At 46.9% G+C, this 26,865-nt stretch overlaps 1 protein-coding gene across 1 annotated transcript; it reads left to right on the forward strand.

Annotated features, from left to right (window-relative positions):
* The first annotated feature begins 1,554 nt into the window (after nt 1–1,554).
* Nucleotides 1,555–23,193, forward strand: LOC127045489 (solute carrier family 22 member 13-like). Its single transcript, XM_050941546.1, has 10 exons — nt 1,555–1,926; nt 3,868–3,971; nt 7,595–7,749; nt 8,746–8,914; nt 9,367–9,487; nt 12,773–12,867; nt 13,589–13,803; nt 15,449–15,557; nt 16,433–16,642; nt 22,898–23,193. The coding sequence occupies exons 1-10, from the start codon at nt 1,555–1,557 to the stop codon at nt 22,971–22,973; spliced, it is 1,626 nt and encodes a 541-aa protein (XP_050797503.1). The 3' UTR covers nt 22,974–23,193.
* Nucleotides 23,194–26,865: the final 3,672 nt, after the last annotated feature.

The raw sequence follows: 26,865 nt of genomic DNA on the forward strand, positions 1-26,865 counted from the left end.
TGTGTCACACGGAAGCTCATCCCTCTCACCCATAGGAGTTGGTCTAATAAAAGATATTACTTGATCCCACTTGTGTCTCTCATATCCTGGGACCAACCCAGCTTCATTAACACTGCATGCTACAGGAGGCACATTTTCCCTGACCCCTCGATGCTATGGGCCAGATTTTCAAATGAACTAAGCTTCCAACAGTTCCCATTTAGGCTAAATATCCAACACCCAGAAGCCACGAGTCCCTGTCCAATGTCTTAACTGAAAGCATCTAAAGCCCACTGAAGTTGGCCGGAGTTCTTCCATTGTCCCCAGTGGGCTTCGGAGCAGTCTCTGGTGGTGATAGAGGATGCGCAGCAAGATAAGGGTGGTGTTGGTGTTTAACTGGTGGACCCAGTTGCAGCCATAAGGTACACAGCGTGGGAGAGTTTATTTGTAAAATGTTTGTCCTTTGCTGGGCTCATCACAGTCTGGTCAGTGGAACCTTGAACTCTTACAGAAACAACTTGGTGCAGAGCCACAATTCTGTTTGTCAGTCGTGACCCATCTCTGTTGGTTCAAAGCAAGCTCTGCTGTCCAGAGTAACACAGAAAAGGAGGAGTGTGTTAGGGCTTGCATAAATAGATCTGCTGGAAATGTGTCCTTAAGAGAGCCACACTAGGTCTATATCTGATCCTGTGGATGCTCAGTATAGTCACACGCCAGCATCACTTGTATATTTAAAGCGAACAGCCTTCAACACACATTCTGTCTGTCCAACTGTTTATTCCACTCATATCTCTAAGGGCTGGGCTACACTACCGCTTAAGTCAATGTAACTTACGTCACTCAGGGGTATGAAAACGACCCACCGACCCCTCTCTGAGGGCTGTAAATTACATCGACTTACAGCAGGGTCCACGCCATGCTATGTCATGGGAGACACTCTTCCATCAACATAGCTTCCACCTCTCCCATTGGCATAGTGCGTTTTCTCCAGACATGCTACAGCTGTGCCAATGTAGCGCGGTACTGTAGACTTGCCCTGAGACACAGGAATTCTGTGGCGGAGCAGGGACTTGCACCCAGGATTCACACATCCTAGGCTAGCACCTAATGTTCCTTCCTTTCTCTTCTTAAACCTTTAGAATTAGATCAGTGTTCGGATCCAGGGTTTTTTTGGGTCCAACTGCCTCACATGTGTGGCTAAATCCCCTGCTTTGCTTTGGAAAATCCCAACGAATGCTTTCCGGTTGCATCCGTTTTGCCAAAGCTTCTGCCTTCAGAGGCCAGTTAAAGTCATGACAAGTTCAACTTTTGTGTGTCTTGGTCTAATTTGCTGTGGAAATGCTAACAGACCCTTCACTATTGCATGTGAAGTGTGGATAGTAATTAGTGGGTTACAAAGTACATGCTTGAAAATTAAAAACATATTTCATTAGGCTGACATGAGCATGGAGCATGCAACAACATTTCATGTTGTCTTAGCTGATAATTTTTTTGAGTCACATTGAGTTTAAACATTAACTTCAGCCTGTGTTAAAAAAGCTAACGTGCTACACTCCAGCATTAGACAAGCAAACAATGACAAACTTTGGAGATATTATCAATGCTATAGGAGATTTGGGGCCATTTCAAAAATGGCTGGTGCTGATGCTCAGCCTTGCAAACTTTCTAACGGCTTTTCCCATGTTTGGCCAAGTGTTCATGGTTCTGGATGTGCCTCATCACTGTAAGACAAGCTGGATCTATGCCATTAGCCCAAACCTGACTGAGGAACAGCTGCTGAACCTAACTATCCCTAGGAACACACAGGGATCTTATGAAGAATGCCTTATGTACACTCCTGTGAATTGGGATATTGACTCCGTCGTAGAATACGGCCTTAATGTCACTAAGAAGTGCCAGGAGGGGTGGGTCTATTCTTCAGAACAAACCCCAACGTTGGTGACTCAGGTTTGTAACTGCATTTCGAGCTTATATTTATTGCTAAGGATCATGCTGATTTGAAAGTGTACACGCACCCTGGGGATTGTCTCCACATAATGGATATGCTGGATTTTAAATCAATTTAAACCAGCCCAATCGTGTGGATGCACATAGATTGGTTTACACCTGAATTATATCGATTGAGCTTAGTCTGGTCATTTAAATGCCAATTTTTTGTTAAATGAATGCAGCTATTAGGTGTAGAGCAGCCATTAGTGTTTGCAGTTTGCTAGCAGCCAGGCAGAAAGGAGAGAGGAAGCATTGTTCAGTGGTTAGAATACTTCTAGCCCATGGGGGATCTAGCTACAGTTCCTCCTCTACTGCAAACATCTGGTTTGACCCAGTGCAAGGCACTTAGGGTGCATCTACACTGCAAATGAAAGTGTAATTGTAGCACAGGTAAGCATGTCTGCACTAGCTTTAGTCTAACTAGTGCATGTAGCAGTGGTAGTGGTGGTATGGACTAGGAGCTCCAGTACAAGACTATGGGGGAACCTGGATAGGTACCCGGGTTGCTGTGGGTCCATGCCACCACATCTTCACTATTATTGTTACCGATGTTAGCTAGATTAAAGCTCTCATGGGCATGGCTGCCCTTGCTACAACTAGACTTTAATTTTCAGTGTAGACGTACTCTATGCCTCAGTTATCCATCTGCATGTAATGGAACAAAAGCCCATCTCACAGGGGTGTGGCGTGAGGCTACAGCTGTTAAAGCTTGCAAGGTGCTCTGATACCAGGGAGATGGGGCTGTGTAAATGTCATAGATTGATAGATGGAGCTAGTGCTGGTTTTCAGCTTGTCTCTGTTGTCCTTGCACAAATGCCCATTGCAGGAATGGAGCTGTATGTTAATCATGCCTACAATTTCTGCGACACAAACTGTGTTTTCTAGGTCTCTGTTGTTGCTTTTCTTTGTGCAAGGATGTGTAGGAGATCATCAAACTATGTAACTGAAGAATTGGGCTTTACCAAAACAAGAGAGACTAGCCAGAGCTTTGCAAACACTATACCTCTAAGTCCATGCTTTGTCGTCTTTACATATTTTCCTATATGCACAAACTAATGATGGCAGCTATGTAACATTTTTCTGATGGAAAGTCCATTGAGCAATATTTAGAATATTGTATGCTCTGGCTTTCCTTTTCTAACTAAAATGATGAACTTTGCTTTTTTCTGTGACAAAGCAGAAAAGGCAGGAAAGGAAGAAACGGAGAAGCTTAACAATTTTGAACAGAATTTTGGATAAACAAACCATGGGTGCTTTCTGAAATCTCCAAAAAACACCAACCTCAAAACCATTGTTTTTCCAAAATACATGTTGAGGTTGCTTTTGGTTTTTGACCAGCTCTGCTTGTTATCGTGTTAACAAATGCAGGAAGCTCAGGAAAGAGCAACTGAAATGGATCTGGGGGTTGAAGATGTCGAGGGAGAGTCAAAAAGGAAAAAGACAGAAAGAGTGCCTCCCTGAAGGGATCTAATACCAAGAAGGGATAGGAACTATTTACCATGGCACTTATTGTAGCAGTGTAATGAGGGGTATTGCGATGAATTTATGGAAGGCTGAATATTGGGAAAAGCTTTGTGACAATTAGAACCCCTGTGATGAGATAGTTTCTCCACAAAGCCTCATTGCTTGGGGTAATCCTGCAGGGAGAGGGACTGAATGGTCAGGTACGTCTGTTCTATTTGGAGTTGTATTACTTACAAACACATCAGAGCCTCTCAGGCAACCCTAGGTGCTGACTGGGGTGGAGCTGTAATAGGTGAATGGTGGTTTTGGCGTTATAGGCCGGGTACCTTAATCTCCGGTTCTCTCTGGGAATGTTTGTGCTGCTAGCACGTCATGAATCCAGCCATCAAAATCAAGCCCCTTTAAAATGAAACCTACTTTGTTTCCTTCTTTCAGTTTGACCTGGTATGTGACCGAAAAGAGCTAAATGACGTCTCCCAATCCATTTACATGCTAGGACTTCTCCTTGGAGCTGTGGTCTTTGGTTCCTTAAGTGACAGGTAAAGAGAGAGAAAATCCACTTGCAGTTACCTGTGCAAAGTCAGCAACATAACCTCGCTTTGGGGCATATTGCATAGAGCCTGGGGGGTACAGGCTGGTGAGGTTATAACACTGGAACCCAGACCCCTAGGCCCTGGCACTGCTGTGCCCTGTAGGTGGGATTTGGCTCTCCTAGAGATGAAGTGCAAGATATAAGCATCAGCCACTGTGCGTGGGGCTGTGGGGGGAGTGGGAGAGGAGAGTTGAAGAAGAACTGGGTGGAGGGCTGGATTGGGGAAGTTGGAGTGGAACTCAGGGGTTCTGGATCAGAGCTTGGGAAGCTGTGGGGGTGTGTGGCGGGTATTGGAGTGAAGCTGAAGGGGGCCAAGTGGGGGGGTCTGGGGGAAGGCTTGTGAGGGCCTGAAATGGGGCTGGGGGGAGGATGGATCAGGGAAATGTGGGTCAGGAAGAGAGCTAAAAGGGCCTGGGAGCTGATTGGATTGGGACTGGGGGAGCTGCAGGATAGACGGAAGGAGGCTGGAGACGGTGGTTGACGGGGAGTGATGGGGCACGAAGGATCTAGAGGAAAGCTCGGCATGAGGTGAAGGATGGGAGGGCTGGATTGGGGCCGTGGGGGAGCTAGGTAGGAGGTGGAGACAGGAGATGGTTTGGGGCAATGTAGGGGCTAGGCAGGAGGTGAGGGATGGAAGGGCTTGGGACTGGGGGGGCTAGGCAGGAGGTGAGGGACAGGAGGGCAGGATTGGGTCTGTGGGGGATGGAAGGGCTAGACTGGGACTTGAGGGGTAGGTAGGAGGTGAGGGACAGGAGGGCAGGACTGGGACTGTGGGGGATGGGAGGGCTAGATTGGGACTGGGGGGGCTAGGCAGGAGGCGAGGGACAAGAGGGATGGGTTGGGGCTGTGGGGGAGCTAGGCAGAAGGTGGGGGATGGGAGGGCTGGATTGTGGCTTTGGAGGAGCTAGGTGGGGTGGATTGGGGCTAGGCAGGAGATGGGGGATGGGAGTGTGACGTTCCCCTCTGGTCTTATCTGGACCGCTGATCTGAGAGGTCACTCCAATCCTTGACTCTGGGAACCAGGCTTACCCTGCTCTGCTGTGAGACCCCCCCACCCCTGGGCTGTTCACACACAGCCTCTGGCATGTATGCTGCTCCCAGCTACTTGCAAGCGAATGACACTAGCCAATATCTCAGGTCCCAGAAACAATCCTAGGAACCTCCATCTTGCACTGTCCAGTTATGCCTACTGGACGCTGCAAGCTTATGAAAGTTTGTCAATTTAACAAAGAAATTGATATGTGCCAGGCTTGTTGTCCCAAGGGGAGTCTCTGCAAACCAAACACACTGCTTCAGGTAGAATAACCAAACAGATTTACTAACTGTAAAGGTAGATTTAAGTGATTATAAGTCAAAGCATAAGAAGTCAGAATTGGTCAAATAAAATAAAAGCAAAATGCATTCTGAGCTGATCTTAACACTTTCAGTGTCCTTAAAAACTTAGATGCTTCTCACCACAGGCTGGCTCTTCAGTCAGGCTCTCCTCTTTGATCAGCATTTCAGTCGGGTGGTGGTGGTGGTGTCTGTAGATGTAGGTGGAAGAGAAAGAGCATGGCAAAATGGCTCTCCCTTTTATCATGTCCTTTCTCTCCTCCTGGCTTTGCCTCCCCCCGTTAGTCAGGTGAGCATTACCTCATTGCAGTCCCAAATTCCCCAAAGGAAGGGGGTGACTCCCTCGAGGGTCTAACAGACTTTTGTTGCTGCCTAAGCCAGTGTCCACTGTTCCTGTGAGGCTGGGATGGGTTTGTCCCATCCATGCTCTAATGAGGTGTGAACTGCCTCTCTGTTCTTGGAGAGTTTTTGCATAGGCTTGCTTTAAGCCCCGAGGATACATATTTAGCCTCATAACTATATACATGAAATTATAACCCGTAACCTCACTGCAAAATTATTGTACCAATTAGTATAACATCACTATAACAACCATGCTCAAAAGTCCTGTGGCACCTTATAGACTAACAGACGTATTGAAGCATGAGCTTTCGTGGGTGAATACCCACTTCGTCGGATGCACCATGCTCAGTGCATTGTGAGCCTTCCGAAGACACCCAACATGACAAACTTTGCACTGAATACCACACCATCATTTCATAAAGATGAACATGGCGGTGTAGGGTGTTCCCCCGAGGTACGGAGTGTCACAGGGAGGGCTGAATTGGAGCCGTGGAGGAACTATGCAGGATTGGGTGGATGGGAGGGTTGGATTGGAGCTGTGGAGGAGCTGGGCAGGAGATGAGGGGTGGGAGGGCTGGACTGGGGCCGTGGGGGAGCTAGGCAGGTGGGGGGGGTGGGAGGGCTGGATTGGGGCTGTGGGGGAGCTAGGTGGGGGATGGGAGGGCTGGACTGGGACCATGGGGTTGCTGGGCAGGTAGTAGGGGATGTGAGGGATGGATTGGGGCTCTGGTGAAGGCAGGCAGGAGATAGGGGATGAGAGGGCTGGATTGTGGTGTGGGGAAGCTAAGCAGGACTGGGGTGATGGGAGGGCTGGATCAGGGCTGTGGGGGAGCTAGGCAGGAAGTGGGGGATAGGATGGATGGATTGGGGCCATTCGAGAGTTAGGCAGGAAGTGGGGGATGGGATGGATGGATTGGAGAGGTGGGGGATCTAGGCAGGAGGTGGGGGATGGGAGAGCTGGATTGGGCTGTGGAGAGATCTGCAGGAATGGGGGAAGCTGGAATGAGGTGGATTTCAGAAATGGAAATGGAGCCCCTAACCTATTCTTGCACCAGTGCTCTGTGGGATCTTGCTTTGTCACTGCTGGGGGAGGGCATTGTCTGAATTTCTTCCTACCCCAGCCCTAGCCACGTCAATCTCACTGGTCTCCTCACAATTTCCTGCTGCCCACTCTTCCTCAACCCCTTTCTTCTACTTGTGTTCCCATCCTCCCTAAAGCAGGCAAAGTGCTCACTGCTCTGGCACTTTCTTATGTTTAGAATGGGCTTCAGAACCTACCATAAGTTTTATTATTATTTACTGCTGAAGGTGCACTGTGCCATAAAAATAAAAATCTGCCCCTGCCCTAAAGAGTTTAACTTCTCTAAGACAGGAGGATGCAGAGGGTAACTCAGAAGTGGGATGAACTGAACATGTGTCTGATGGAGAGGATGGTGTTGTAAATATAAACTATACATTATTCTCCCCCATTTTATAGATGGAGAAACTGAGGCACAGACTGGTGAAGTGACTTGCCCAGGTCCTCCTGCCTGTCACAGAGTCAGGAATAGAACATAGGGCTCCTGACTGCGAGTCCAATGCTCTGTCCCCCAGGCCCCACTGCCTCAAGTTTTGGGTGACCGGCTTGACACACCTTAAAGAGGCCTTTTAAAGGTGTCCCACTTTAGGCACCCAAAATCACTTGTCACTTCTGATAATCTTGGCCAGAACTCGGATGTTGCAGCAATCCCATTTTAACTATATTAACTATTTCTGCACTATATCAACCAACTAGTGTATCCAGCCAAGTTCTTACACTGATGACTATCACTACAGTATCCAGGTGCCTTAGCTGCTGTATTAGGAGTGAAAGCTGACAGTAGCCTCAGAGATTTATGAAAATGTTTCCTCCCCTAGGATTGGGCGGCGTCCCATCATTTTGGTTTCCATGCTTGTAATGGGGACATTTGGTGTTGGAGCAGCTTTTGTGCCAAATTTCTATGTCTACGTCATCTTGAGATGTCTTGTGGGTGCTGCTGTATCTGGAATCTTCATAGGCGTCCTGGCTTTAGGTAAGACTCCCTCACTGCTAGAGATGTTTTAGCTACACAGTATAAGTGCTCTGACAAATGGCAATGAAAAGAACCCATGGACAAACGCTCGGCACAATTACATGCTACATGGTTTAAAAAAATTTACTACCAAATTAATGTTGCTTGAAATACAGTGAGCCTGATCTTCCTCTCACCCTGGTGTAAATCAGGAGTAATCACATTAAAGTCAGGAGAGTGACACCAGTGGAGGAAAGAGGAGAATCTGGTCTGGGTATTTACATAGTTGGTGGGAGGTGGGCAGAAAGCATAGGAGCTTTTAGTTGGAGAATGTGAAATGTTGGTTTATTTGTGCTCGGTTTGTCATTAGTTATCTCCAGTGGTGCAAGTAGAAATAATTTCTTGCTGGTACTGCACTCATGGGAGGGACACAAGTGGGGGCACGTGTCCTCCCCAAGTGACTCTCTATGTGACTCCTTCCCACCCCGCCCCAGCCTGGGGCCTCCATGTTCTCCCCATCCCCTCCGACACCCTCCCTTACCTGTCTAAAATTTTACAACTGCATCTATTAAACAGATTCTCTATCTCTCACCAGTACTGGAATTATTATTATTATTATTTATACTCATTTTACAGATGTGTAAACTGAGGCCCAGAGATTATGGCAGAAATTTTAAAACATGACCAGTGAATCTTGAGTGCCTAACAAGTGTCAACTTAAAGAGGTCCAAGTTTCAAAAAGTGCTGAGCACACAGCTTCTGAAAATCAGACCCCTTTAAAATGACTCTGAACATTCAGAAATGGAAGCCCCTAAAGTCACTAGGCAGTTTTTGAAAGCCTGGGTGTATGTGACTTATCTAAGGTCACCCAGTGGCCAAATCCCAGAGTACTTACTCCAGCTACTAGATAACATTCCCCAAATGAAAGTGGATCTAGTTTGGAATAGAAAAAAAATCCTTTAAATGGTGCTGAATCATTAGGATTCTCAGCAGTTCAATCTGTGTTAATGTCTCTAGGTACTGAATGGGTTGGAGTCCCCTACCGGTCACATCCAGTAATTATTACCCAGTGCTGCTTTTCCATTGGACAGATGGTTTTGGCTGGCTTAGCTTATGGTGTTCGCAACTGGAGATTGCTGCAGATTGCTGGATCTGCCCCTGTATTTTGCCTTTTCTTTTACATATGGTAAGCATGCATTTGCCAGAGAGCTTTTCTCAAGCATTGCAGTGTTGTTTGTGATCCAGGTTATACACGGGCTTTACAGAATGGATTCATATACACATTGCAGGATTGGTCCTTCCCAATATAACCCATATCTTGTAAAGGTTTATACATAGTTAATAGGATCTGCTGGGCCCCCAGCATTTTTGGCTGTCAGGCCACTTTTATGTAGGTGCCTAACTTTAGGCCCCAAGATTTGAAAATCTTGGCACTACAGTAACGTTATTTCTATTGAAACAAAACAACCCATATACACACAACCAAGCCATAGTGCCTCAGAAGAATTACATCTCCTGTATAAACACACGTCGTCAAATATATTTTACTGCTATGGAAGATGCATCAAGTGGATGAAGTTAAGTGAGTAACTGGGATTTTGATAGCAAAGAACTCTTTGGAATTCACATGCTTTGTAGGGTCCTTCCAGAATCTGCTCGGTGGCTCATGACAAAAGAGAAGGTAAAGGAAGCCAAAAACCTACTTCAAAAGGCAGCATCTGTGAATAGACGGACCATCCCTCCAGAACTGCTTGAACAGGTAATAAATCCTGAGACAGGGAGCTTTTCAGGCCTTATTTTTCAGTGTTATATAGACCATAAAAACGGTTTTTTAAAATCTCCCTCTAGAAACAGAATTATCCAAATATTCTCACATCTCATATGAGCAAACAATCCTCACTTGTGAAGTCATCTTATCATCTTGTGCTTAGAGAAGCCCCTAATATTTTTCTCCTGTTTACCAAAAGTGGGGAAGAGAACTTCAGAGGTTGTGTTCATATGATGTCATTTGTAGATGCTCCATAAGGGTGTGACTGCACTGTCCCTTAAAAGTCCTGCAAGTCATTTCTCCTGGGTGGAATTTTGGCCAAAAAATTAAAAATTCTGTGCACAATACTTTAAAATTGTACAAAATTCTGCTTATTTTGTCAAAATAACACAATATAATCACACCTCTTTCAGCAAATATGTCTGTAACAATACAAAGAACAAAAAACATTCCCCCAGGAATAAAATGTTAAAGGAACTCCTACAACAACTCAGTTTCTGTTTGTCTGTTATGCTTTTGTTGGGTGTGTCAGTCTGGGTGTGTCACATGCGCCAGATGGTCACATCTTGGGGGAAAACTCGTCCCTTCTGGTCGCAGACAACTGCACCCCTTACCTCCCAGAGCCCAGCCACGCTCCACCACAGCCCAGACACCCACACCCACTACACTCCAGAGCCAAGCTGCAGGACGCCCTCCCCAACAGACAACCACGTCCCTCCCCGCCAGGGATCCAGAGAGTACGGAGTTTCGTGCATGTTGCCTCCTTCCTTCAGGACATGCTGGGAAGTGCAGCTTCCTGGAAACCTCCAGCTCCTCCTTCCCCTGTGTCCCCACAGTGCCCTGTATTTGCGAGCTGGAGAGACAGACTCTATTGGGTCCAGCAACCCCCAGAGCAGCCAAAAGCTCTGCAGCACCAACTGTTGCGGGGTAATGAAATTATGAGCAGAACATTAATTCTGTGCCAATTCTACATTGCACAGTGATGCAGAATTCCCCCAGGAGTAAAGTAATAGAAACTTGCAAGTCCCTTCCATTGCACTTGGCAAAAATTTCATGGCTGGTCGTGTTGAACCCCATGACCACCAGCCAAACCATGCATGTGTGATATCAAAGGACCCAAGAACTTCCTTTGAAACAACAGAAAGGAACAGTCAATAAAATTGCAATTGCTGATTCATATCATTTTGCCAGAGATAGAACTGTGTCAATTTTTATTCCTTTATTGATTTTAGCCCCTCAGTGAATGTAACTTATATGTTGTATTTTCCTTCATGTTACTGTTTCAGTAGCACCAAGAAGCTCAGATTAAGATCAGGCCCTGTTCTGCTAGGTGCTGTCCAAGCACATGGCCCTCCCCCAAAGAGCTTACTATCTAATAAAACAAATCCCATGCTGAAGGAGTGGAATAGGGATACAAATGTACAAGTTTTATATGCACATATTCATAGCCCGTTGGTTAGTGTCAGCACGCTGTGACCAATCCACAGAGAATATGAACCTGTCACATGAGCAGGTAAAGAGGCTGGATCTTTAGTTCAAGCTGTAGTGGCTCGTGCTTTTAGTTCTGGAGGCCTCAAGTTCAATTCCTTGTGTTGGCCAAATGGGGGTGCGGGCTTTATACCCACATTCACACTTTGTTTTGATTATTGTAAATAAAGGGAATGTTAGCTATCCCCACCTGGCCTTCAAGACATCAGTGACTGAATGATTCCATATAGGCGCCATGGCAGAGCTGGGTCTTAATGAGGAGAGGGAGTGGACTTTGCAGACCAATCCCAGGAGGGCATTCTATGCCAGGGCACAGTATGGAGATGTACGCGAAAGATGAACTTTTCCGTAACCCGCCCCAGCACTTTTACATTTTAATCCTAAATGTAAGAAGGATTTTTAACTTCTCCCAAATTCAAAACTGTCGTGTTTATATCACCTGATTTTATTTTGGGTATGAGCCGACATGGTCCCACTAGTGTGCAGCTGTGTGACTGCCATTTGCTGGGTACAGGGTTAAGCTTGGTCAGATGCACAGGACTGTTGCCCTCTAGTGGTCGGCCTACAAAGGATGAAATCCTCAATCACAAGCGACGGCTAATGGAAGGAATTGAGCTTTAGCTCATAGAATTGAGGGCTATGTCTCTGAAATCCTGGATTCTGTCCTTGGATCAGGAAGTGCACAGTTCAGCTGGGGCCTGCAGTGCCTATTTGTGCCCATGAGTTTGTTGCAACTCCAGCCGATGATTAATAATGATAATTTGAATGATGCAGATATAGCACATAAATCTTACATGGGTCAGTGTTGCAGCTGGACACAAAACCTGTGCTGGACACAGTCTAACAAAAATAAAGGAGCAAGAAAGACCAGGCAGGTTTCTGATGGGACCCTGCTTGCCAGGCAGGTTTTGACACCAGCCTGGTTTCCTGCCAATTTGCCTGCCTGGCTCTTTGGCAGCCTGCCAAGCACAATGCCATAGAATGGGGACTTCCAGGGTCTTTGGCTCTTGGGCAGCACATCAGGCTGGCTGATGATGAATGAGAGCTTCTAGGCTCGCAGCTCTTTGGCAGCCCCAAAGCCTTGGGAGACCTGGCTCCTAGGCACTGGGCAGCTTGGACAGCTGGGAAACATTTAGAAAAGATCCCAAAATGAAAATGTTGTTTTGGGATTCCTGATCCACAGGAGATTCTGAAATTGCAGTATTCATTCCATTTCAAACTATTTTTTTTTGTTTGTTGAAATTTTGGAACTTACCATGGAACGGTCATTCCAGCTTCCAGCTGGCTCTGCTCAAGGTATATTGTAGAAAGCAGATCAGGGAAAAGACAACATTTTAGTACATTCTTGGGCTCTCGCTATCCTGTGGTCCATCTATGGTGTCCAAACACATTGTACATAGGCTCTCAAGCCATACAATGTTTCTTCAGATGTTTGCTCAAATGCCACAAAATTTGTTGGATATTTCAGTGCTTCTTCTCTTTATCGCATTGCAAAAAAACAAACAAAAACCAAAGCCAAACACCAAACCCAACATTTCTACCACATTTTCCCAAAATTGACTTGTCAGAAAATGTTCTTCGTGACCGAAACATTGCAATTGGAAAAACAGACTTTGGTCATGTAAATCCAGCATGTCGGGTACTGCAGTGCTCTCTACCTTTCATAACCAGAATACTTTTTGGGTCCCATCCACTTCCCTGATATTGGTGAAAGTCTTCAGTATGAATTGGATCAGGCCATTGGTTTCTGTTTCATGTCTTGACCCTTTTGCCTTGTGAATTTTAAAGCTGACGCTTGAGAAGAAGGTTAAGTCTGGAAATATTCTGGATCTCTTCCTGAAGAAGCGCCTGAGGAAAGTGACTTTAGTTATGGCTTATGCCTGGTAAGTTGTCCAAACATTACTCTATTTTTATAACAGTGTAATGGTCCGCACTTGGGGTATGGTAGGGAAGCGTGCCCCAGTGGTTAAGGCTGCACTCCATGATTGGCTGGACGGTTGTGGGGAGGAGATTACCAGTGTCCAGGATCCACAGGCAGGGCAAGAGAGGTACTTCCCTCTGATTGTTTCTGTGGTGGGTCCTCCCTTTCCTCAGGGAGGGTCTCTTTGGGCAGCTGTGTCAGAGACCTCAGGCTTCCCTTTGCTCTGCAATACTGGAGCTGTGGCTACAGGTCTGCTCTCTTCTCGCACTGTGGCCCAAATGAGCTGTTTCTCTGTCTTTTAATTGCTCCAGCAGATGGAGCATTTGCTGCAGGTGTGGCAGGGTGGGGCTGACAGGGCCCAAAATAATCCTTTAACCCCTTGTTGCTCAGTGTGGGGTTTGTATACCTCATCACAAACAGCTATTTAAAAAACTAAGGGATTTTTGTGTGTGCAGATTTGGTCCATGGAAATTTTGTAGTCACTTAATGAGCTTTCATCTGACCCTACTCACCTTGTGAGATCTCCCAAGATCACAGCCCAAACCTATACAGCTGTAGCAATGATAAATTAAACGTGCCAGTGCAGATGTGACTAGTGGGCATTTCTCATCCCTATGGAAACTAGAATCCTCTAGGCTAACCACACTCAGAGATAAATACACTCTGCTCTGCTTTGCTTTCAGGTTTGTGAACAGCCTGGTGTACTATGGCCTCAGCCTTAACGTTGGGAGTTTTGGCTTGGACATTTACCTGACGCAGCTTGTGTTCGGGGCTGTTGAAATACCAGCTCGCTTTGCTTGTATCTTCCTGCTGCAGTGGTTTGGGAGGAAGAAATGCCAGGGCTGCTTTCTGCTCCTGTGCGGAGCCACGTGTCTCATCATCACCTGCATCCCAAAAGGTACACAGCAAGTCCCTGGAGTGCAGCCCAACCCACCCGGTACCTGGAGCAGTCGAGTCCCAGACACTTTCCTTTTGTACTCCATTTTCTTTCCTTCCATAGCTCAGCTGACTGGGGCCCTCTCTATTGACTCCTAACACTTGCTTTCAGTGCCTGAGCCACCTTTTCTGGAGATGGCACCTGACTGGCCAATGATAAGCTGAATTTTCTCAGTGTTACTTTTTCCTCCCTCTGGCTCTTTAAAATTCCCCCTTCCTTGCAAGCAAGCTCCATTGAACAACATTGTGTTCCTGCTTCATCCTTAAGCAATGCTTGGGGTTCATTGCATAGCCAGAGATTTCAGCAGCGAAAAACAGTTGCCTGGGTAGATTAGACAATCTGAATTCCCCTGGGCTAGTTACCTGTCAGGGTTTTTCAAATAAAGGACATTCAAGGAAAGATTTTCAAAGGCACAATGGAAGTTTTGCACACTGCTCCTTCTGAAAGCTAACTGGAAGTGAGAGCATCTAATTCTCATGTGTACCTTTTGAAAATCCCCTTCTGAAGTATCAAGTATCATCATAAATTCAATCCTGGAGCAACTCTGTTGAAGTCAGCTGTAGGCAGAACTTGATTGATTGCACTAGTGTGAGTCACTGCACCTCTCTGTCTGGCTTCTAGAAAGTCTACAGCATAAATTATTTTAAGTAACTGTCTCAGGGAACTGCTGCAACTGATCATCTAATAAAGGTTTGCCTTTAATTGGCAGTTGGCTGACGTTGCACTGGAAATACTTAGTCCTAATACTTAGTCCTGCCATGAGTGCAGGGGACCGGACTAGATGACCTCTCGAGGGCCCTTTCACTCCTATGTGTCCATGAAACCTTGGGGATTCTGTAAAATGTGGCTCTGATCTGGCAAGTGACTGTGTACAACTGATTCCTTCTTAACCCATGGATCAGCTCCCTGGGTGCATCTCAAGTTGTATTTACTGACTTCAGTTCCCAAACTGAAATTTCATAGCTGTTAGCTCTGCCGATCCAGCTTGGCTGTGGGAGCTGGATTCTAATCTGACTCATAAATCATCTATGGAATTACAAACATTTTATTGAAGGGTCAAATTCTACCCTTCGCTTCATAGATGTCACCAAGGGCCTAATCTGAAGGTAGTGGAGCTGCACAGGTGCCATCGAGGGAGCAATGTGAAGGCAGTGGGGGTTACACAGGAGTAAATGAGTACATATAATCTTAAGGCAACAGGGCTACACAAGTGTAATTGAGGGTGTAATCTGGTCTGTGGCACCTTTGATTAATGCTTATGATGATCAGAAGGAAAAAAAACTCAGTTTACCTTTCCAAATCCAGGGTGAGTTTGTAGGGCTGGCAGTTAGGGCAAAGGTCTTTGCACTTGGTACACTGAGTGCATTTGATCAGTGAGGTACAATAAAGGTGGAGATGCCATGTGTACAGAGTCACTTTTCAGAGCAGAACCGTCCTTTGTTCCTGGTTAGGGTGATGCCCATTGGAGGTGGGCTCCTTAGTGGAGCTCTCACCGTATTCTGTACATGTATAATAGCTTTTCTTCCTGGCAGGTGCATGTGGAGCTGCACAAACTGAGCTAATCTCCATATGAGCTTTGTATAAAATCATCTCCTTTTGCCACTAGATTTGCCGGTGGTGGTCACGACACTGGCGGTGATAGGGAAGTTTGCCATCGCGGCCTCTTTTTCTATCTCCTATGTGTATTCTGCAGAGCTGTTCCCCACCATCATCAGGTGAGGTGTCCTTGCTTTTCATGCTGCCTTAGCCCCGGAAATGGGTTTAATACAAGCTTTTAATATGGTAACGGAGGATTTGGATATAGGCCTGCTGAAAGAGTAACCTTTTCTTCAATAGATCGTTGTGATCAGAAGCTCTGTCCACATTTACAGGTCCTGTACAGCAATTCCGGCCTGTTTCCCAACTCTAGAACAGACAGGGGTCAATGGCCAGGTTTTGATGTACAAGTTAATGTGAGAGATGTCGTCCTTGTTAAGGCTCTGGAGCAATGATTTTGGATTGAGATACGATACCAGACTGGGTGACCACATGCATCCTTTACTGCGTGAGAGACAACATGGCCTAGTAGCATGGGGACTGGGCTGGCTATTTTCCTTAAAATCAGAATCCACTTGGTGCTTTTTTCTTCCTTTTACCCACGAGTGATTTATGTTTCATCAATTACTTTTTTTTTCGGCAAATGCCTTTCCTTGGCCACTAATATGCCCTATTCCTAAAGCTACTAATTTTTAGCTGAAAGGTCAATAATCAATTACACGTGGTGATCAAGAATTCACTGAATGAGGACCTGTGGTTGTTTGTTTTTAAGCAACTTTCTCCAAACATTGGAGCCCCATCTATGCTACAGCTTTTTCTAATGGTAATGCAAAGATGGGAGATTTTCCCCAAAATTATAAAGGCTAAAGATCCTAAGTTCTCCTCTAGCACTACCTACACTTGTGGAAGGTGAGGTGCTGATCAAGGCTTGAACTGTGATTTTCCCAAACTATCAACTAGAACAAGGATCTACACCCCTGGAGACATCCTCATAAGCAAAGACTTTCTTCTGATGCATGCTGTTTACACCTTCTATGTTTTGCTCTCTTACTAGGCAGACTGGTGTGGGGTTGTGTTCAATGTCATCCAGAGTGGGTGGCATCATCTCCCCTCTGATTGGTCTATTGGACAAGTACCATCCTGCTATTCCCATGGTGATATTTGGAAGCACTCCAGTGACTGCAGGAATCCTCTGCTTCTTGCTTCCAGAGACGCGTGGCAAAGAGCTTCAGGATCACACGGAGGAAGCTAAGGAGAGCCAGTGGTGAGTCCTCAGAACATGTCTGCAGATGTTCCTATGTCCCTCATCTTTTCACTCATGGCTAAATGGCACTGGTGGGGTCTGTTGCTTCCCTCTTTGATGCTCTTCAAAGCAGTGCTGAGGCCTGACTTGTAGCTCATGAAAAACTTTGCAATGCACAAAGTGTTTGAGCATTGAGGTGAAACAAGGAGCTGTCCCCAACTGAGCTGCCAGCTCTTTCAGACCCATCAGTGAATGAAATGCACCACTCGGTCACCTCCCACCTGCACTGTCAGTCATCAAGCCGGCAGCTTGACAAGATCTAATTCTGAAGGGAAGAGACTAAACAGTGTGACTGTGGGGATGAGAGAGGGAGTCGGGGTGTGGAAAATGGGGGGACTATCCACTAGGGAAATACCAGTCCCCAGCTGCTTAACTTCCTAGGTTTTGGAGGAACCTCTGGGGCCCCAGTGCCAGAACCGGACTGGGACTTTTGCTTGAAGCAAGTCTTGATCGACCCTGTCAGGAATTTACCCCGATTCTGTCATGTTCTTCTGTACCAGATATGGACTGGTCAGGGAGCTTCCTCATACATACCAGATGTGTTCATCATAAGATTTATTAATGCTCTGCCAGGTATGGCTAAAATTAACTTTGAATAAGGTATTTTGCACACAGTGCCACCTAGTGGCTGAACAGCATTCCATTACAGCTCCCCTTTTAGTTCTACATTTCTAACATATACGAAATATAGTAAAAGCTTTGTTATCCGACATGTTGGCGGTATGGGGCCAGGGTGCTGGTTAGTCAATAATTCCAGTTGACTAAGAGTTATACTTACAAATGGAATACCAATTTTCAGAGAATTTGAATATAATAAAATGAATAAAGTATAAAATAGTAGACAGGCACAGATCCAATTCAGAAGTACTGCACTGCAGAGAGGTTGGTTTCTTGAAGCACTTAGGTGTGTACAGGTTATCTTATGATGCTACGTATCACTATGGGCAGCGCATGGCGTACACCCAGATCACTAAACGTACACTTGACACTACAACTATATTGAACATAATTTAGTCTTTTATGATTCAGAAGGCACTTCAGGATCTTGCACTGCCTCAGGGTCATTATTATCAACATCAATTATCACTGTAGTTCTAGACAGTGTAGGAGATTGGATTGAATCTGTAACGACCCTATGACACACCCTGGAAGCTGCTTTTTTGAATAAATCCCTGATATTAGCTCGCTGACATGTCTTTTGCCTAAAAGTAGAGTGCAGAATGTGCAATTGCATAACCTCCTGGGCAGTATACTAGTCCCAGTTACTAGACTGAAGATTTGTATTGGGAGATATCAGAAATGCCGGTTAATAGAGCTTTCCGATTGATAAAGTGCCGGATAATACAGCTTTTACTGTATAAACTATCACACTGTCTTTGAAGTTCAGTGTCTCTGAATTGTACTGGTTTTCTAATTACATGACCCAAATGCGTAACAACTTGGTCATCTGGTTGTCCATCAGTTGGACTGGCTGTGGTTGGTCTGGAATTTGAGTCATTGTTGCCTTGTTCTGCATCCACAAACTGTAGAGTTTTTGCTGTGTTGATTGATCTTCCTGAGGAATAATTTGTAGTCTTTGACAGTTTCTGTTGAACTCCTCACTGTCAGTCTCAATCACATATGATCTGGGCGCTGAATTCTTTTTCTTTACGCCAAACTGGAGATGTCCAATTTGACATGAACTCAGTCACTAGGTTCTAGACACCTAACTGCTGACCAGGATGTGAGCAGTCATGCCTAGTGGTGAAAGCAAGAGTCCAGCCTACTGGTTGGAACTGGATCCAGAGTGGGTGGAATCCAGGAAACAAGTTGAGGGCCAGAAGCCAAATGCCAGAGCTGGGAGAGGAGGGGAAGTTAACCAGAGTCATAAGCCAGAAGTGGAACCAGCAATTGGCACCAGAGTGACAGAAGCAGGGGCACTGGAACAGGGGGGACTAGGGAGCAATGGTGCTCCCACTTTTTACCTCCCATAAGGGTGAGTGAAGGGAGGGAAGGGGCGGAGAGGAGTGAACAGGGGGAAGGGTCTTGGGGGGACGGGGCAGTGGAAGGGGGGGCAGGGCCACGGTTTGGATGCCAGTGGCTCCCCCACTTTTAGGGACCTTCTGTCATTCTTGGACAGAAGCCAAATGCCAGAACCACAGGATCAACCAGAGTTGTGAGCCAGAGGCAGATCCGGGGGTTAAAGCCAGAGGGAATCAGGGGCTGGAGCAGAGCTGGAGCAGGACTGAAACGAGCAGGAACTGGAAGCAGGCTGAAGCAAGGACTGGAACAAAGGCAAGCACAGCTCTCGGCATGATATGTGTTGAGCAGCAGCTGGTCTTCTGTGGCGGCCAGGCTTATAAGCAGGACTGCTCAACCAGCAGCCAATCCGGGGCTATTGCCCCTGAGTTCCAAGGCAATGCAGCTGGGCTCGTTGGTTGCCTAGTAGCACAGTTAGTCAGGGAGCAGGCCAGCAGTTGTTCCTACCTGGTCTGGTTTCTGACAGCACCCTCCTCCCATCACGGTTGCCTCCCAGGAGACCCTGGGCCAGGTTTCATGGGGTAGGCCCAGTGGAAGGTGCACAGGAAGTTCAGGGCCTGGATGTGTTCCACAGGTTCCCATGAAAACTCCTCTGGGCTTCCCAGTCAGATATTAGAGTCATCCCTAGACTTGGAGGGAGTCCAGAATCTGCTGGCCCATGTATTCCTCTTGGCCCTGTATGGCTATCGGTGGAGGGGAAGGAGTAGTGCATTGTGGGAAGGGATTCTTGATGAAAAGTTTCAGGAGGAAGATATGGAACATGGGTAGATCTCAAGGGGTTCTGGCAGCTGGAATCAAAAGGTTACCTAGTTAAGTTGTTCAATCATTGCAAATGGCCCCAAGTATTTATGGTCCAGTGTTGATGGTCCAAATGGAGCTCAGGTTTTGCCAAATCTTATCCCCTACCTTGAGATTAGAGGTCAGCTGATGGTGTTGGTTGGTGTGGCACTTGTACGCTGGCCTACTGTCTTCTAATCAGTGCCTGAATTCTTGATGTACTTGATGGATGTGTGCGGTGAGGTCAGCAGGGATGGGCATTGGCAAGTCAAGGGGGATTTCGGGGTGATACTGAGAATGGAACCTATAGTTTGCAAATAAAGTGGTTTTCTGGGTCGTGGCATGCGTGGGATGCGCAGCTGAGGGATGGTAGGCCGGGGCGTTCTCTGGGTGCAAGGGGCTGTGCCATGTTCCTGGTGTTGCTCAGCAAGGTGGTCATCAGTTCTGATACATAAGTCGATCAGGTCATCGAGACGGGAGGGGGGCTTGACCTGTGTGGGTTTGTCCGTTATGTCATCATTTAATCCAAAACTGATGACGCTGCGTGGAGTCATTCCACACAGCGTCCATGGAGAGGCAATGGAATTCGGCTGCGGATTGGGCAGCTGAGTGATGCTCTTGCTGTAGTGTTTGCAGCATGGTTTCAGTGGTTTGGGTGTGTGGGGGGGTCACTGAAGATAGGCAATGTGGCCTAAATGAACTGCTCCAACTGGCCCAGGATGGGACTGGACTGTTCCATGGGTGGGGAGGCCTAGGCTATGGCATCCCCAGTGAGCAGACTACTGATGAGCCCTTATCTGTGGGAATCAATTAGGGGTGAAGCAAGAAGAGGAGCCAGCATTGGTTTGGGAAACCTCAGAAATGACCATGATCGCCACTAAATTTGTCTGGGGCCAGGATCTTTGGCTCATGGGGGGCAAGAGCTGGGCTTGCCGGTGAAGGCACCTGGGCTTGTAGGGCCACATTCTGCCCCTGCAGGGTGGACACCTGTGACTGCAAGCTCTGTATGACCCCTACCAGATCTGTCGGGAAAGTGTTGGTCCATGACAGTAAGATGGGTCCCTAGCCTTCGCCCTGGGCTGCTTAAACTGTTGCCGATTGGGTCGTCATGCCTAGTGGTGAAAGTGAGAGTTCAGCGGCCCACCTGTTGGAGCTGGGTCCAGGGTGGGAAGAGTCCAGGAAACAAGCCTATGGTCAGTACTGGATGGACAGAATCCGAATGCCAGAGCCAGGGGCAGGGGGGTAAACGGGAGTTGTAAGCAAGAGGTGAATCTAAGGATTACTACTGGATAATAGAAGCTGAATGCCAGAGTCAGAGGGCCAACCAGAGTTGTAAGCCAGAGGCAAAGCTGGGGGGCAAAGCCAGAGGGGAGCAGAAGCTGGAGCAGAACTGGAACAAGAAGCAGCAGAGACTGGAAACAGGCTGAAGCAAGGATTGGAACAAGGGCCAGCGCTGCTGTGGGCATGCTATGCACTGAGCACAGGCTGATCTGCTGTGGAGTCAAGCTTATAAGCAGGACTGCTCAACCAAGAACCAATCAGGGCGGTGGCCACTGCGTTTGAAGACATTTCAGCTGGGCTCCTCGATTGCCTAGCAGGACAGGTAGCAGGCTGGCAGCTGTTTTGGTCCCTGACACCTGGCAGTTCTCTAACAGTGATTTCTGTTGTAAACATGTCTCTCAACTCTTTCTGTCTTTGTATCCAGTTTGGCTACTCTCTTCACATCTGGCTACTTTAGAGAGAGATTCTTTTCCAAACTTAGAACAGCGGTTCTGAGTTGTCTTTCCAGTAACCAGCCTCTGTCTGATGTTTTGCATTCCCCAAATCACAGTTTTTAGCCAATGTATGCAGAGAGCTCCTGTTTTTTGTGCATGTTTTGTTGGTTTTTTTAAACCAACATTTTCTCCTGCAACTTGAGTTCTCTGGTGGAAACATGCTCTTTCATAAACTAGATTTCTGAGGTATAAAGTATGCATCAAACATAGCCAGAACCCTTTCTTAGTCATCTTTGTGACTGTCTTCATTAAAGTCAAAGGATTTAAAGATATGCTGTGTACTTCCCCATTGCATAAATTAAAGAAGTTACCTGTATATCGCCTGTTCCTTTGCCGAGCTCGGTAGCAACACAAAATCTTGCAAAATATTGTTTCCAGTCTGTCTATTCTAAAGGTTTGTCAAAGCTGAGGTCTTCTGAAGCATTGAAGAGTGGCATGCTGATGAGGTCCTGCAACCTTTGTTGCTGTTTTCCTTCCTGTTTCTGTTTAGTTTACTCTTGACAGCATGTCACATTCTTCTGTACCAGATATAGACTATCACAGAGCTTGCTTGTACACAGCAGAGGTGTTTATTATAAGATCCTTTAATACTCTGCCAGTTTGAAATAAGGTATTTCACACAAAGTGCCACGTGGTTATGCTGTGGCTGAACAGTATAACACTGTTAAGCATTCCATTACTCATTCCTTCCTTTAACTGCATGATTGGTCCGGGAACTAGAGGGGGATGCAATATGCATCAGCAACTGCCATGGAGACTAAACCAGCTCCTGTGTCAGGAAGCAGGGGCAGCAGCATGGTCAAGTGGGATGTGAGCATGAGGCTTCCTGTTACTGAGCAGAGCAGTGTCTTCTGATGCTGGTAAGAGGGGTTGAGAAGGTGGAAGGGGAGCTGTAATTTTGTTCAGGGAAAGGAGAAGGCATGAAGGGGCTGGGAGGAGCTGAAAAATATATGTGCTCTCAGTGGTTCAAGGTAAGGCAGGCTTACTCAGCAGCCACGAGGCAAGGGGGATTTGCTCCTGCAGAGTGCTTGGGGTGAGTGGAATAGGAGCTGGGCTATGGGCTTGTCCACATGTGGAAATTGCCCGGAATAGCTATTTCAGAAAGGCTCTTTGGGTAGAGACTCTGTTCCAGAATAGCATACTGATTATTCTGGAATCAAAGTGGCTTTTATTCTGCTGTCCAGTATCCATATTATTCCAGGCATTCTAGTCAATTTCCCCAAAGAGTTGAGATTAAACACCGCCGTGTTTGGTGCTTCATTTTTATCTGTTAAACAATATCCGGTTGTACGATGACTGGCAGAAATGTTCAGCAGCTTCCACTAGCTCCTCCCCCCATTCCCCAGGAGAAAGCTCTCTGCCACACAGTCATGTCCCTCCTCTTTATACAGCCACTCCCTGCCTGCTCCCCAGTCCATTAATCAGATAGAATCCCACCTGTTTCTTTTTGTAGCACCCTCAGGAGCTGGTGCCCCTGAGCTGGTGCCATAATCTGGTCAGAGAGGAGAAGTATCATTATCCTCGTGTTCTAAATGTTAAACGATTTGCCCAAGGCTACACAGCAAGCCAGTGGCAAAGCTGGAAAAGCTGTTGTGATATTGAAAAGGGTCCTTCTGCTGTATTTAACCATATTCCCTTTCATTAGGGCCAGTGAAAATGGACACTTGAAACTAAAAGATGGCGACCGAGATGTAGGACACACAAGGGTCACGCGCATTTAGCTGAGCCAGCGAACAGCCATAAGATCCTGAGGAATCAAAGACCACGTAATTTTGTACTGGGAATGAGGTCTGCAAGCCAGCAGTGGACTCATCTTGGTGTTTTATTTACAGTAGTTCCTGGAGCAGAACAGTTCTCTGCCAGCTCGTGTTCTCCTCTTTCCCATTTGCCTTCCCCATGTGCTCCCTCTTAGCACTCCCCAGTAAGTCCCATGGGCCATCCTGATGATCGCTACAAAAGTTGTTTTTCTCCTGCTGATAATAGCCCACCTTAATGGATTAGTCTTGTTAGAGTTGGTAACACCCATTTTTTCATGTTCTCTGTGTGTATATATATCTTCCTACTGTATTTTCCACTGCATGCAGCTGATGAAGTGGGTTTTAGCACATGAAAGCTTATGCCCAAATAAATGTGTTAGTCTCCAAGGTGCCATGAGTACTCCTGTTCTTTTTGCTTTCCCAAGTATGAGTTTAATTCACCTGCACTCAGCAGGGGCACAACAATGGGAGGGCAGGTCCAAATAAAAAGAATGCTAAGGTGGGGTATGACTCAGAACAGCTTCAGAACTCCCATAGTAAGTGTTTTCAACTCTAATTCTCTTCTTACTCTGTACTTGCATAAAACTCTGCTGCTTTTATGTAGTTCTCAGTTACCTGAGGGGGAGAAAAATCTAACCAAGTTTTTGCTGCAGAATGGCAAGCCATCAGCCAACATGGTTAATGGAGAGCAATCGTCCTTCAAGTGTCACTTGCTTGGCTGTCAACATGAAAACCTGTGGGGAATCCTTTGAGTTCTGGGGGGGTCTGTTTGGAAGCAGGTTTTCACTTTGTAGAGAAGCACCTTATTTAATTTGCCCAACTACAGAGATTATTGAAACCTCATAGAGTTGGAGATCTCTCAAGAGAAAATGCTATACAGACTATCCAGCTCTGGTGGTGATCTGGGAGATGGTCTGTTCCCTTTCTTATGCCGCACCCATCACTATGATTTCTAATTGCTTGTGATCTTCTTTTGCCATTGCATATGAAGGGAAAACCTGTCCTTTCCCTACACTGCATCCTCACAGGCCACCTTGTTATGCAGATAACTTGCTAGGGATGAAGGCGTAGGGCAGAGGCAGTGCAGCTCTGAGGATATTTGTTTGTAGCACAACTGGTGCATAGGACTTGCAAGAAGACTTCATCTTCCTCCCTCATACTGTCTGCAAAATCACTAAAGATGGGACTGTTTTGGGAGACGTGCAGAAGAGTTAAAGCATGGTGAAAGCATTTTTACTGTGAGGAGTTTCCTGCTTATTCTGTGGATAAAATCGCTCAGAGGTAGGAGCAGAACCACACCAGGAAGAATAAGTATCACATCTGCTCACTGAGATTCTGGCTCTCACCTACAGGTTTCCTCTCACCTACAGATGAGGTCTGTGCCCCTCATAGCCAGTAAAATCTAGTAGGGAGGTCCTGGGTCCCTTGTTGGTGAGAGTGCTGGTGTGTTCCCATTCCTTGGGAGCTGTGTTGACATCTTCCCTTAAGCCAATGGTTGTCCGATCTCCAAGTGATGGTGTAAGGCTCTTCTCTTCATTCAGGCTTTTGTGTGAGAGGGTGAGCACAGGGACGAAGGCTGGGGAGGGATAAGGGGTTGGAGATGGAGCAGAATCTGTATATTGTTAATAAGATGCGGCTTGCCTCCTTTTTCAACATCTGGTACAAACTTCTTGGCTTAAACTCTGTTTATAAATAAAAACCTCCAGGTGTGCAGGCTGTATCGTTCCTTCCTTCTTACCGATAGTTTATGTACCATACACACTATGGCAATTATTGCTGCAATGTAAAGGAGGCAACTGAGGATTACAAACAGTGGCAGAAAAGTCTGCACGCGTGCCTGTAGCAGCAGATGCTGGACTTCAAGGCCAACTTTAGCAGATGTTGGCCTAGACATGCATCCGACGAAGTGGGTATTCACCCACGAAAGCTCATGCTCCAATACGTCTGTTAGTCTATAAGGTGCCACAGGACTCTTTGCTGCTTTTACAGATCCAGACTAACATGGCTACCCCTCTGGTATTTAGCAGATGTATTTAACAGGGGCTTGGGAATTTGGGAGTGGGAGTGGGTTTGGGAGTCATGTACATTGGGAGTGTTTGACTAGCCCAACAACGTGTATTAAGAGTCCGAGCCAGAGTTGTTATTTTTGTAGAATCATAGGACTGGACGGAACCTCAACAGGTCATCTAGTCCAGTCTCCTGCACTCAAGGCCGGATGAAGTATTATCTTGACCATCCCTGACAGGTGTTTGTCTAACCCTGCCCTTAAAAATCTCCAATGATGGAGATTCCACAACCTCCCTGGGCAATTTATTCCAGTGCTTAACCACCCTGACAGTTAGGAAGTTTTTCCTAAGTAGCAATAGGTTACCGGGCCCCATTGTGCTAAGTGCTCTACAGACACATAACAGGCTGTTCCTGCCCTGAAGGCTCTATAGTGGAGACAGAGAATGGGCAGGGTAAAGAAAGTATTTATCTTCATTCTACAGAAGGGGAAATGCTGCACAGAGGGCGAGGTGACCAGCCCAAGGTTGCACAGGCACAGTGTGGCAGAGTGGGTAATGAGCCAGCCTAACCCCTGCCTCCTCAGGAGGACTGGAGGTTCGTTTCAGGTGCTCACCCACATGTCTCTCCATCTGTTTCGTTTGGAAATCACATGACCTTTACAGCCCATTGTGGTTTTGACTACACCCGAAGTAGCACTGGCACAGCTGTTCTCAGGCTGTGTTCCCCAGCCCAGCTGGGATAAGAGGATTCACGTGGGGAAAGAAGTGTTGAAATCTGTGTAGCCCCCTCCCCTGAGGTGTGTCTTAAGCCTCCTCCCTTTTCTCTCCCAGCTACTTGGGATACCCCATACTTGGAGTGGCTTCTCCCCACTCCTTTCTGCAGGTCGGGACCTGTTTAGCTTTGTTGTTCTTGGTGCCTAGTGTCTTCACTCAAGGTGACTCCTCACTCTGCCGCATACCCGGGAGTGATGTCCCTTGAGAAATCCAGGGTAACACTGCAAGCTGGCCTGGAGTGCAAAGCCCAGGGCATCGTGGAGAAACAGTAAATGCAACGAACTGCAGCAAAGGAATGCTACACCAAACGGAATAGCAAAACAGAGGGTAGGGGATCAGATCTGGGGAAGGAAAGGATTAATAATTACTAAACATTTTATAAATAACCCAATTCTCCACCTCCTAACACCAGCTTTCTCCCTGGCACCTCTCTGAGGTGGACAGCATGGCCGAGCTTGTGTGGCCTGAGATAGAGAGGTGGAGTGCTGTGGTACTGGTTGCTTTAAACAAAAGTTGCCTTTACTTTATCTTCACACCCGAGTGGGGCAGGGATATCTCCTGACTCCAGCTGCGCTTGCTAGTTTCCCTGCTCTGCAAGCCTGGGCTCTCGTCTGGCCCTCTATAGCTGGTGGCAGGTTGGATCTCTCTGGATGCTGGTCACTGCCAGAGGAGATGAGTGTGGGGGCCACATGGGGTCACATAGCCCCCGCTCCCCCATGATTTCTGCCAGGGTGGGAGTTGGGCTGAGCGCGGTGGAGGGGGTTGTGCCTGGGAAAGGCACTGGCAGCTAGCACTCCCACTGAGCCTGCTAGAAGATGCCCAGAGTTGGGATGAGAGATGGGGCTGGCAGTGCAGCTCGGCCAGAGAGGGTGCGGAGAAGCCAGCTGAGTCCTGCCCCTTCCTCACCCTGCTCGGCAGTATCTGTCTGGAGCCTGCTCTGCCCCACGCTGCACTCACAATAGGAGGCGATGGGAGAAGTAAGTGAGGAAGGGTGTGTGTGTGTGTGTGTGTGTGTGTGTGTGTGTGTGTGTGTGTGTGTGTGTGTGTGTGTGTGTGTGTGTGTGTGTGTGTGTGTG

The sequence above is a fragment of the Gopherus flavomarginatus genome, chromosome 2 (assembly GCF_025201925.1).
Source record: "Gopherus flavomarginatus isolate rGopFla2 chromosome 2, rGopFla2.mat.asm, whole genome shotgun sequence".
NCBI classification, from domain to species: Eukaryota; Metazoa; Chordata; order Testudines; family Testudinidae; genus Gopherus; species Gopherus flavomarginatus.

Bases quoted from the DNA above. Each gene is read 5' to 3' on its own strand.
- LOC127045489 (XM_050941546.1), top strand. From the start codon at position 1,555: ATGACAAACTTTGGAGATATTATCAATGCTATAGGAGATTTGGGGCCA. The intron at 1,927-3,867 runs GTTTGTAACTGC...TCCTTCTTTCAG, and splicing joins CCCCAACGTTGGTGACTCAG to TTTGACCTGGTATGTGACCG. The intron at 12,868-13,588 runs GTAAGTTGTCCA...CTTTGCTTTCAG, and splicing joins TTAGTTATGGCTTATGCCTG to GTTTGTGAACAGCCTGGTGT.